The sequence below is a fragment of the Balaenoptera acutorostrata genome, chromosome 9 (assembly GCF_949987535.1).
Source record: "Balaenoptera acutorostrata chromosome 9, mBalAcu1.1, whole genome shotgun sequence".
In the NCBI taxonomy this organism is placed as follows: domain Eukaryota; kingdom Metazoa; phylum Chordata; class Mammalia; order Artiodactyla; family Balaenopteridae; genus Balaenoptera; species Balaenoptera acutorostrata.
In genome coordinates this window covers 98,171,166-98,183,796 of record NC_080072.1, presented here as the reverse complement: position 1 = coordinate 98,183,796, position 12,631 = coordinate 98,171,166, and the positions used below count along the sequence as shown (strand labels likewise).

The following is a 12,631-nucleotide window of genomic DNA, read 5'->3' as shown; positions in this document are numbered from 1 at the left end:
CCCTTTCACTGAGCAAACAATATAAATGTCTATCTTTTGGTGACAGTTGGCAAAACACAGAATGATTAATCTGGGGACCTGCAGGGGTTCACCTTCAGTGACTTCACACTTATCATCTGCTCTGATAAAAACACATCTGAAGCAGCTGAAAAAATGAAGCTAGGGAAAGAATTACATCCAAAGGAAGTGTTCCTTTTAAAATATTCTGAACTGTAAAGAATATAGATAAAGGTTCTAACAAGAATGTACATATTTAACATTCTGTACTGTTTATTATCAAAACAGTGTATTGATATTTTGGAAAATTTAAAAATATGATGATCCATTATACCCGTCTATTACAACAGACACTGTCATGGTAAGAACATAGGTGTGGAAGCAGAGAATGTGGATTTGAGCATTAGCTCCATCCTTCATAAGCTGTTGACAGTGGAAAGTGTATTTCTTTGACTCTTTGCTCCCTTGCTGCAAAATGCGATTGTGTTCTGAGGACAAAGTGAAATAATATTCGTGCAAGTGCTTTGCAAATGTGAGTTATTATTTCCTGGTGTTCTTTTTATACTTAACCATGAAAAAATATATAGTTTCTCCTCATAATTCTTATTTACTGCACATTGTACCTGTTTTTGCTTTTTCTCTGGGTTCTGACCCCCATTCTGTTCTTTCGTCCTGGGCAACTTTGGCAGCATTTTCTTCTTTCTCAAACTGTAATTCTATTTCTTTCTGTCAGATTCTCTGTTCCTCAGCTCTTGTGCAAGGATCTCCAGACTGGCTGGTCACCTTCATTGACTCTCTTCTCTTGTGCCCAATCTCTCTACTTAGAGATTAGGTTCTCCAGAGCTGAAAGGGACCTCACTTTTTAGAGATGAGGAAGCTGAGCCCTGGTGCCCCTGAGAAATTGCTCAGCAATAACAGAGAAGCAATAAAAGCCCAGTCTCAAGTCTTAGCCCAGGGCTTTCTCCACCAAACTGCCAGCAAAGGACCATTTTCTCTGGGCTTTGAATTCAAAGCATACGTCTTAGCCCTCTCCATACCTGCTCAAAGCACTACCTGTTGTGCAACCAAATTTTGCAATTATATCATATCACAATGGCTACTACTTATTGGTGGGTACTATGTATCAGACCTTGTGCCAAATGTTTTATACAAATGATTTCAGTGAATGGACATAAATACTCTATTTGAGAGGAACCATTATCTCCATTTAAGGAAACTGAGATTCTGAGATGGTGAGTAACTTGCCCAAGGACACAGAGGAAGTACCTGAAGAGCTCTGATTCCATGACAGATCTCAAAGCCTGTTGTACAAAGCACTCAACACTTCCTGCTCTGAACGTTCCTTTGAGGACTCTCACACTCCCCTTGGCAGCCTGAGAGTGCCAGGCTGCCTTACTGCCTGTCTCTCACACCTTCTGGAATCCCACCTCCTCCTCCAGAAAGCCTTCTCAGATGGCTCAGAGGGGAGTAGAGATGTTGCTGTCTGAATGTGGGAGTCTCGTGGTCACCACAGTGTCTCCTTTGTCCTCACTCTGTGAGTATTTGAATGTGGCTGTGTGCAGGTGACCCATGTTTGCCTCTGCAGGACTTAATCCCCACCTGTCTTTCAGCACCGCTGGTCTGTGGGCAGCTGCTTCAGTCCTGTGGAAAAATTAGCAGCAGCCCGGTTGGTGGTTCCGGTGAACCACTGGTTAGTTTTATCTTTACTGGTTGGGACAGTGGCTCTGGGACCACACTTCAGGGGGGCCATAGTGCCCGTGGGCCTGCTTTTGGAGAAATCCATGGAGGGAAGAGGACTTGACATCACCTCACACCAGGAGCAAGTGAAGGAACTGGGTGTGTTCAGGTGGGCAGAGTGCCGACTCAGAGAGTCACCAAACTGATCCCTCAAGTGTGAGAGGGGCTGTCATGCTGAAGTGGGGTTTGACTTCTGCAGGGAGGGGAGCTGGGAGTACAGAAAAACGGGTGTGGGCGAATCACGAGGAAGAGCAGCTGTGTCAAACGCTTCTTTGGAAACAGGTGGCACCTAAACAACAGAACTGTCTCCAGATGGTGGTATTTTCCACTCCAATCTGGGCACAGCTGGGTGACTTCCAGGTAGGAGGGTCACAGATGGTCCACCCGAGAGGACTCGGCTGCCCTGGCCCGGGACACCCTGGAGGGCGGGGCCAGCCCTCCTCATGGCCCATGGCCCACTGTTTAAGGGGCTGGGGGCCGGAGTGAGCCACAGGGAGTCTGGCCTTCTGCCAGAGGCTTTCTACCTAGTTTATCCCATCTAATCACGGATTTGGGGTGATGCAACCAGAACAATGATGGTTACGGGGAGAAGAACAGGGCTTGGTCCCTCTCTGCCTCCTGTTGGTCCTGAACAAGACAAATGGGGCAGCAAACTCCATGACTAAGGGGAACACTGGCTCCTGGGTTGAGGGTTCTAGACTCTCTGAGGCCCTGACCTGCTGGGGGGTCATCAGGTGGCCCTTTGGCCAAGCTCAGGCTTTCTGCCCACCTTTCTTTTCTGGGTGTGGCTGGCCTTCCTCCCTCCTCTGTCCCTATTACTCAGCCAAGAGGCCCCATATCTGCTGGATGTGGGGAGTCTCAGAGTTGCCCCACCAGCAGAGTCCCCTGCCAGCCTTGCTTAGGCTGGCTGAGGGGCTCCGTTTAGGCTCATGAGCTGTTTCCTCTGGGCTTGAAAAAAAAAAATACTGCCACCCTATCCAGCCTCCCCTTATAATATCCGGAGCACCCTTAACCAAGCACCTGGTGTGGGTCTGGGCCAGTAGCAGTACCCTTGCTGGTCTGGGCTCAGGGAGGAGCGCTGGGCTGGGGGCTGGGGGCTAGGGGGCTGGAGAGCAGGGGCTGGGGGAAGAGTCCAGGCTCTGGGGTGGGGCAGGTGTCCTGGCCCAGGGCGTCTCTCCTGGTGACTTATTCCCTCGAGGGTGGACTTGGTGTCTCCTCTCTGCCTGGCCTCTAAGTATGTGGTCTGTGTGTCGCAGCTTCCCTTAGACCTGGAGGGATGTCCCTCTGTTGAGCTCTGAGTGACGGAGAAGCTCCGAAGTGGGCTACACGGGAGGGATGGTACTCAGAGCTTTCACGGAGGGAGCAGGGAGGAAATTCACAAGTAGGGCTGATGAAGGAGGACTCACGAACCAGGACTGTTGACAACCAGGTGGGACTAGAATGGCCAAGACCCCTGTTTCCCGGTCTGTAGCCCCAGGAAGGAGCTTGCAAGGTGCTGGGTAGTGGCAGCTGGAGAGGTCATGAAAGCAGAGCGCTAGGAGTTTAGTCTCAAAGTAGTAGTGAGATTTCTGTCACTCCTCACTCTCTTGGGGCTGCCTTGAGGCATGTACTTGTTTGCATGGATGATATATTTTCTGTAAAACTCCCTCCACCCTAAATGGAAATGACCCAGAGGCGGGAAAGGACCAGGCTACTAAAAGCCTGGAGTCCCCACTGAAGGGGAGGTAAAAGGCAGAGCAGATGAACACCTGGGCCCAGTGCACTGCTCCCCTCTGGGTGGAAAGTCGTCGTGATCAGGTCTCTGGAGGGAGGAGGGCGGGGAGGCAAAGGAAATCGGGTAGTCAGAGGGATGCAGGGATGGCACGGACGGGGTCTCCTTCCTTCCAAAGAGACAGGAAGAGGCAGAGCAAGGCTGGAGCCGGGTGCAGAAGCCGGGGTAGGTGGTTACTAACGCCAGCTCTGTTGCGGGAAGAGTGCAGGCCTTGTGCCACCCTGGGACCTTCCCCTCTGGAAATAGGAAAGCTACCAGCAAAGAATTTCATGCCTCAGTGTCCCCTGGCCCCGCCTCCGAGCCCCAATGCGGGATATTGCACGTTCCCCCCACCCTTCTGTTCTTTGCCACCTTCACCTCCAAGAGCTACGGCGGGGCCTGGCGCTGAGCTGCCGATGCTGATTGAACTGAACGGGTGGCTGATGGGCATTTCCACGTGGGTCAGCTGGTTTGCTCAGCAAGGACCCTGGGACGACTTGTGTCTCTGATGGACCCAAGGAACAGAGCAAGAAATACAAGCCACGTCTCTTCAGAGCCTCCCCAGCGCCGGACACATTCTCTGGGTGGATGTGTCATCACGGTCTTCCAGAGGGTGAAAAAGACCTCCAAGTTCACATCGCTGGCCTTTACCTCCGAGGTGGGGTTTCCATCCCCCGCAACACGGGCCCAGAACCCCAATCCTGAGCTCTTACCAGAGGACGGGGGGAACTTCAGGGAATGAAGCTAAGGGTGACGCTGGGAGGCCAGTGGTCTGCCTGGGAGACAGAGTGGGGCTCCTCAGGTCTGGTCTATGGAAGGAAAGGCCCAGTGCCAGTCTCCAGCCTCAGAGTCCCTGGTGGCCTGGAGGGGGGGGTGGGGGTGGGGGTGGGTGCCTCCCTAGGAAAGAGGGAAGAGGAGGTGCTGAGGACACAATTCGGCGTCTCCTCCGGACTGGATGACCACGTGGGAGGGGTGCCTCTGCCCTGGCAGGCTGGTGGAGGGAGGAGGGAGGGTATGGGGCCTGAAGCTGAGTTCTCTTGGAGAGCCAGGGCAGTGACGCCCCGAATAACCCAAGATTGGAGAACCCTAGGGTCTCTGCCTGGGCCCACCATCCTTCTGCCTCTGGATTCAATTTCCTTCAAGACAGCTTTGGAGCCAACAGTTTCCACTCTGAGCTAGAAATTCCTGTTTTCTTGTATGTAAATGGAGAGAATAGTAGTCACTACCCTTGTCTTTGCTTAAACGTCATGTCAGTGATCCCCTCCCTGACCTTCCTGTTTCAAACTGTAACTCTGCCTGCCCAGCCCTCTTGATCCCCTTCCCTGCTTTGTTTTGCTCTATGGCACTTTCCACTTTCTGCTACACTGGATCATCCATCTATCGTCACCATTGTTGTCTATCTGTTTTTAAAATTCGTTTTGTTTGCCCCAGCCCACCCCGAATGCTAGTGCCATAGGGCGGGGGTCTTTGCTGAGTTTGTTCACTGTGTCCCTAGTACTTAGAACAGTGCCAGGAACATAAGAAGCACTCAATAAATACTTGTTGAATGGATGAGTGAAGGATGGATGCATAGGATTGTTGCAGGAGTTAAATGCATTGCTGTATGTAAAGCATTTCATAGGACACCCAGCACCTTATTATTATTGCTGCTGCTGTTGTTGTTAGATGTGACTTGTGAAGTTTCCTCAGCTACTTGGCTCTCTGTTTCTCCATCTGTAAAATGAGGAGATTGAATCACTAGATAAACTCTGAGCTTCCTTCCATCTCTAAAGGGTCTGCAGTTCTATGATCTCTGTACCCCCAAATACTCAGAGGCTGGAAAGTTCTCCCCAGAGCTTACATTCTGCTGTTCTCAGCAGTTCTGCTGGGTGTGGAGGTGCTAACTCTCCCTTCACAGCAGCGCTTCCTCTGTTTCTTTAGACTATTTCTTTCGACAGGCTGGGGCAGAGGTAGGGAATCATGAGTCAGCATAGTATTTCTTGGAATGGTCTCCATTCCAATACATGTATGTTTTATTTTCATTGGTTTTGATGTGTTGTTTCATAACATTTTATTATTTTCAATAGAGGCAATTCATTATGTGCATAATTAGAAGCCATTTGATTTTAATTTCCTTGTTGAGAGTTGTTGTAGAAATAAGCAAAGTTCAGGAAAAAAATTCTTTTTGCCGGACCACGTGCCCTGATTTGGGATTTGGGCATGTGGTCCTTGGAGATGAAGTTTCACTCTGTCCTGCCCTGGGTTGGCGCTGGTCCCTGATCTTGGACGATCCTTATGGGGACAGGGTCGTACCTCAGAGGGCTCAGAAGCACCTGTTTTAGGGGCCCAGGTTGGCATGGCTAAGATTGTCCTCCCAAGGCCTGGGCCATTTCTCCCCAGAATCCCCCTCTGAAAAAGGTGGTCTGGATCCCCTGGTTTCCCCACAGCTGACTCTGTGGGGACAGTTTTGGGAATAAAGGTAGCTTCATACTCCCAGTATTTGGTATTTGCTGAGTAACTGGGATGGCCTTGGAGGAGGGGCGAGGGACAGGTCTGGCTAGTTCTGCCCTGTTGTTCATACACAGGATTACCTCACATGTCCCAACTGGCTTCCCCGCCCATCTGGTGAGGGCTGGCCTTCAGCCCTCCAGCCCCCTTTTCCTTACCTGCCTGGGAAGCCAAACATGGATCTTCCCGTCAACATCAGCTGAGGCTGGAGGCTTCACCCCCTCCGGAGACCATGGACGGAGACAGCCACCTGGTGAGTGCATCTGTGGAGCTTGGGCCAGAACCTCCTGGCACTGAGGAAACAGGGATGGGGCTGGAAGCTAGGTGGGGCAGCGGCAGTGTGCCTCGGTTTCAGGGGAAACTGAATGTGCCTTTTCTAGTATGAAGTTACTGGGGATCAAGATCACGCGGCCTCCTTTTATCATGGTTCCTAAAAGGGGCCCCATGGGAGGAGAAGCTGATGGGATTTGGGGTCTGGTCAGGAAGCACCCCAGGGCTGTGTGGCTGAAACCTGGGCTCCCGCTCTGTGGCCCCTGAGAACCCCAGCCAGGACGTATGTGCTGTCGGGACAACTTTGCTGGTTTGAGAATCATGAAAGCTTGGTATTCTAACTCAGCTTCAAGGTTATCTTTGGGTGACCCTCTCACCAGACTCATAAACCATCTCAGAAAAGGTGGCATTGAAGATCTTCGAGGGGATTTTAAACTCCTCTTGGTCATTATTTTCAGGCTTAATAATCTTCATGCTTGGAAAGTGCTTCCTTATGTCTAACCATGATTCCTTCTGCTACAACTAAGATTATTTTCCTCTTCTGTTTTTTGGTAGAGAGCAGCTAAGTGTCCTCTGTGGAAAAGCCAGTCATATGCATGTGAAGGTTTCCAAAGATTTTGTTCAACTATTCCTCAGCTTTCTTTTCTTGAGGGACATTCCTCTGTGCCCTTACTTCTCCTTGGGTCTTATTTTCTGCTCATCTCCACCTTCTTTTGTTCTCCAGTGATGTGGTAGAATCTGGGACTGTGGGAAGGATGGGCCAACGCTGGAACTGAGGATCAGCTTAGCCTATGTTCTGGCTGATAGTTGGCTCGTGGTCCATTCTGAACCCCAGATGTATTTCTGAAAACTCTACCATCATTTCTCCCGTCATTCTTCCAGCCCCTTCTTGACTTTTCTGTCCCAGGCTTTTTCTCCTGCCTTCTGATCTGGTCTCCTTGGCCCATGTCTCTGCCTCGCCAAGGTCATTTGACTCTAGGGCTCTGGGGCTCATTGGAACCTCTGGTGAGCAGTAAGGGGGATGCAGAAGGCAGAATGGAGTTTTGTTTGAGGCATGGGGAAGGTGAACCCATGGTCACAGCCATGGGTCATGCTCCTTGGTAACTTGCTGAGAGCCTAAACTTGATGGTCCCTAGACACAAGGGGTGAGAAGCGCTGAGCTATGTGAAGGGTGGTAGGGCCAGTCCCTGGGGCAGGGTGATGGTGGGGGGGCACCTGCTAGGAAACTCATCTCTCCAGAGTCAGGAACCAACATGGAAGGTCACTGGAGGGGCACAGGGTAGAGTACAGGCTTTTCATTATTGATAGAATAAATGTCACATGGTATGGCAGGTCCCACGTTCACTCTGGGAGACTTACCTTGGAATGAAAGAACTGAACCATTACTTCCTTATTTAAGGTTGAACCCCCAAGATAGTGAGCCTGAGGTGGGGACAGAGAGAGCTTCCTGAAGATCTTAAGCTTATCTGCAACAGATTTCTTAACACTAATTAAATTGAATAAGAGGAGACTGGGAGTAACTGGTCGTCTAAGGCTGTGCCTTTTTCCCTGAGGACGTCATTGAAGAAAGACGCATTGTGATTTTTGACTATCAGCTCAATAAAGTAGTGAGAAAGATGGTGGCCAATGGACTTAAGCCTGATGAAGCTCCTGTGTGAGCTGGCTGGGACTTCAGGGGGACCTTAGAAAGAAGGTGGAGAAGGCTCACAGCTTCTTTGTGTTCAAGAGAGAAGCTGCAGGATGTGGTGGACAGAACACTGACCAAGCTCCAGGTCAGCAGTGACTTTGGACCAATCACTTAACCTTTCTGCACCTTAGTTTCTTCATCTGTGAAATGGAATCAAAATAGTATCTACTTCAAGTGGTCTTAGAATAGTGTCTTTCACATAATAAGTCTCTCTTATAAGAACATCTGGCATAGACAGATAGATAGACAGATGGACATGTATTCATAGAGTTAAGATTTATTGCCATCATCATCATCATCATCATTATCTAGGGTGTAGTCTTAGCTCCTCTAAATTTGGACAAATATCTTCTGCTCTCCGTGCCTCAGTTTCCCCACCTACAAAAGGAGAGGGTTGTACAAATTGCCCCCTGAGGCCCCTTTCTGGTTCCATGACAGTCTCTGGAATCACGTAGAGTGAGATTACAAGTGTGCCACGCTGGATAAGCGCGTTTGTTCCTGAAGAATAGTGCATACTTTGTGTTCTTCAAAAGGCGTCACATGCTTAATGCTTAAAGAAGTGTCATGTTTATTAAAGAAAGACTGAAGTTGACCCACTGATAAAGCAACAATCCTCTGTAGAGTGGATTTTCTTCTACTGGGTCTTCTTTTTTTTTTAATTAATTAATTCATTCATTAATTTATGGCTGCTTTGGGTCTTCATTGCTGCACATGGGCTTTCTCTAGTTGCAGCAAGCGGGGGCTACTCTTTGTTGCGGTGTGCGGGCTTCTCATTGCGGTGGCTTCTCTTGTTGCGGAGGACAGGCTCTAGGCGCGCGGGCTTCAGTAGTTGTGGCACGTGAGCTCAGTAGTTGTGGCTCACGGGCTCTAGAGCGCAGGCTCAGTAGTTGTGGCGCACGGGCTTAGTTGCTCCGCAGCATGTGGGATCTTCCCGGACCAGGGCTCGAACCCGAGTCCCCTGCATTGGCAGGTGGATTCTCAACCACTGCGCCACCAGGGAAGCCCTGGGTCTTCTTAAAGTGGAGCAGCTTTTCAGTCAGCCCAAGACCACAGATGCTGTGCACTTGAGAATGGCTGGAGGCCCCAGGACTGGTCCAGGATGAGGCACCGTCTTTAGAGGGGGCTGGGCAGGTTCCCAAGACGGCAGACCAGTAGGCTCAGGTCGCTCTGCTATCCCCTAGACCCCAAAGTGCAGGCACCCCCAGGACTCCTGGCACCTGCCCTTTGTCCCTGCAGGTATGCAGCCCTCACCTGAAACCTCTGTGTTCCATGTTGGCACTGGTGCCAGGCAGCCTTACACTAGGCCCATCCCACCCTGCCTCCCCCTGTGTTGTCCCTGTGACCTGGCAAATGTAAGCATGAAATGTGTGGGAGTGTGTGTACGGGGATCTAGGCTGGGTGCTGGGTGGGAAGGCTGACGGATGTAACGGTAACCACTTGGCTGAAGTGTCCCGCTTTGGCAAAACAGCTTCCTCTTGGTATGGCAGCAATGGGGGTGGACGGTGTCCAGCCAGGCAGGGAGGGATGCCAGCACAGGGAACCCAGGGCTTGGTCAGCCAAGTGGAGGCCTTGGCGATGCCAGGCGGCGTCTGGCTCCTGTGATAGGCAAGCAATGCCCAGGACTGTCCATGGGGCCCCCATTACGTAGCAGCCCTATTACCACCCCAGCCTTGGCAGAGAGGGCGCATGGGGGGAAACTGAGGCACCAAGTTCCTGGGCAACCAAACGTTATTTGTTTGGCAATAGGGGGTACTCAATGTTCTTTAAACTATTTGATGAATGAATGAATGAATGAATGAGCAGGAAGGTATTTTGATTCTAGTCTAATAGGGATCCCCAAGGTTTTTTCATGTGTATAAGAGGCATCCTAAACTAGAAGGAACTTTAGCACCCGATCAGGCCGGCAATTTTCAAGTTCTTTGTAGTAGCAGCCTCTTTTGTTCAAATGAAATCTTATGTGGAACCCACTGCATAAAACTGAAAAGTTAATCTGCTCTGTTTGAAGTGGGGTAAAGGACTCGAAGCTCTTTACCTACAAGCGGGCCTCCAAGGCATCTCCACGGAACTTCTAATGCTCTGTAGAAACTCGTTTGAAAACAGCTGATTGTCCAGCCTTTTCCTTGGTTGGCCCCAGAAAGGAAAGTGACTGTCCTTAAGGTCCTGGAGCTGGTTAGGAGCAGAAGCAAGAGTCCCTGGGGCTTCCTGTGCCTGCGGTGAGGGGGGCCTCGGGGCTCTGGCTTCTTAGTCCGGAGCCCAGTTTGATTCCAGGCCGACTGGGGTCCCTGAGGTTAGCATTGCATGTATGTGGGGCGTGCTGGTGGCTGGGTGGCAGGAGGTGCTGGGAAATCTGCCTGTGGGTTCTGAGGGGGCCTGTATCTGTGTGGTTTCTCCGGGTCCAGGGAGCGGGGAGGGTAGGACGGAACCCTGTGTACCTGGAGGTGTAACGAAGCCTGGGTTGGGCAGTGAGGATGGAAAGAAGCACGGACCACTCCGATCCAGTCCAGTCCACACTGGAGGGGGGTTCAGGCTCCCCTGCCATGGTCCAGGGGTTCCCCAGGCTCCCAACAGGCAAGGAGGCTTTTTAAGTTCTGTGAAAGGGGGCTCCTGATCTTCTTTGGCACTGCTTGTGCTTCCGGTGGGGATTGCAGAGCACCTCGTCCTGCGTAGCCTGGAATACTGGGGTGCCGGCCTGGGCTGCCACCCTTTGAGCATCCTTGATTCTCAGGGTTACTGGGAGAGAGACGCTGCCACAGGGGCCTAAATCTAACAAGGGGTCCTTCCTTGTTGGAGCTTGGGAAGGGGCAGGCAGTGGGAGAGCATGGAGGTGTGCAACAGCCTGAGGACGGCAGTCAGAAGATCTGGGTTCTGGTCCTGGCGCTGCCCCCAGCTGGCTGTGTGATCTTAGACAAATCACATTGCCTTTCTGGGCCTTAATCGCCTCACCGATAGGAAAATGGGTTGGACTGGAGGGTTTTCAAGATGCTTCTAGCCTGTGGTATGCCCAGCCTGAGCCTGGCCTGGAACCGGGGAGGGAGGCCCAGTCAGCTTGTGCTGGACTTGAAGGGGCCCCTAGAGACATGAAAACGCGTTCAAGTCACTGCAGGTGGACGTTCTTCAGCCTAGCGTGAGACTTCATTATAGGGTTCTGCTCCCTGTAATGCTGGGTGCTCTGAGTGACCCACAGTGCATCTGGGCCAGAGATCAGGCTGCCGCCTGTGGGTAAATAACAGTCTCTACGGAAAGCCCAGGGCACAATCCATGGCGGCAGCCGCATAACCACTGAGGTGAAGCAATCCAGGAGGTGACTGTGACATCGCTCAGCACAGCAGAAGCTCCCTCCCCTCTGGCACTGCTGGCTGGGCCTGCAGGAGACCCAGAGAGGCCAAGGGTAGGACCCACTTGGGGGCTTGTTAACTTACTCCCGTCCCCCACCAGGTAAGGGCCCAGGGCAGAGCTGCCGCAGGAAACCGTAACACTGGCCCAGGTGCCGTGGGCTGGGGAAACTATCCCGGAAACTGTGGTATAGAAGGCAGTGGACCGGGTGCAGTGGGTCTCAGGTTCAGTCCCTATTCTGCTATAAGACGTACCTGAGCGACTTTGAGCAAAGCACACAAATACTTTGGGCCTCTCCTTCCTTGTCTATAAAATGGGAATAATAATGCTTACTAGCTCCTCTCCAGGAAAGTGCTTGGAACGAGCCCCAGAGCCAGGGACTGCTCTTTTCAGGCCTCTCCCTGACTCATCCGCTGCTGCCTTCCTGTGGACCCTGCCCTGCCCGCTGCCTCGTGCCCCAGAACGTCTTGAGGGGACTGGATGAGTTTTGAGTAGGGGTCCCCGGGAGCTGCAGAGACACAGGCAGGTGGCATCAGTGACAGCCTGGGGTATAGGCCTGGTCCATGACACGGTGAGGGTTCACGGCTGTATTAGCCCAGGGGGTAACCCCAGGGACCACACCAGGGGTGGCGGGGACAGAGAGGCGGAGAATGATTGGCAATGTTAGGCCAGGGAAATGGCCAGAGTCACCCATGCTTTGGCTCTGCCCTGTCCCCCTGTCCCCCTGAAGACCAAGGAGCCTCTGGTCTGCAGGCAGGTTGTGGAGAGCCTGGCCTTGGTCATCTGATTCCCAATCCTGGGTCTGCTGCCCACTGGCCAAGGCTAGGAGTCAGGCCGGTTCTGGTCCGGGCTCTGTCCCTTGTATCTCAGGACCTTGGGCAAGAATTCTCCTCCCCTCCCTGTTCCCCACCTGCTCAAGGCATCTGCTCTGAGGGAGAGGTCAGGCCTCCAGAAGGGATGCTGGAATCTCAGCAGTTGATCTCCAAGAATTGAGAAAGGGAAATGAGTTACTGCTCTGGTAGGTTAGACGTCAGGGAGAACTTCCAGGAGGGTGGGGTGGAAGGCTGTGAAATGGGTAAAGAAGGATGGCTGTGGAATCTCCTGTTCTGGTGGTCCTAGAAAATGAGAACTCTTCCCAGCAGCGTCCTGGAAGTGTGATGGTTTGGAGTCAGGAAGATGGAGTAGACGGCCTCACTCTGGAGGCTGTGTTCCTCTGGTCTTGGGGCTGTGCTTCCATCCTGCTGTCCCTGCTGGGGTTTGCAGCTCTCTACATGCGCAGCTCTATCTGGCACTTTGGGGACCAGGACTCTTCTCTTGCCCTGCTCCGTGGGGCCAGAAACTCTCCACCTGTCTCCCACCCTGTCCGACAC

At 52.0% G+C, this 12,631-nt stretch overlaps 1 protein-coding gene across 1 annotated transcript in view; it reads left to right on the top strand.

Moving 5' to 3' along the window:
- Positions 1-6,203: 6,203 nt before the first annotated feature.
- Positions 6,204-12,631, top strand: part of TMPRSS13 (transmembrane serine protease 13) — a 30,307-nt gene continuing 23,879 nt past the window's right edge. Inside the window, exon 1 of the mRNA XM_057553310.1 lies at positions 6,204-6,224. Within this exon, the coding sequence (XP_057409293.1) occupies positions 6,204-6,224 (21 nt within the window). The remainder of the gene's footprint in view (positions 6,225-12,631) is intronic.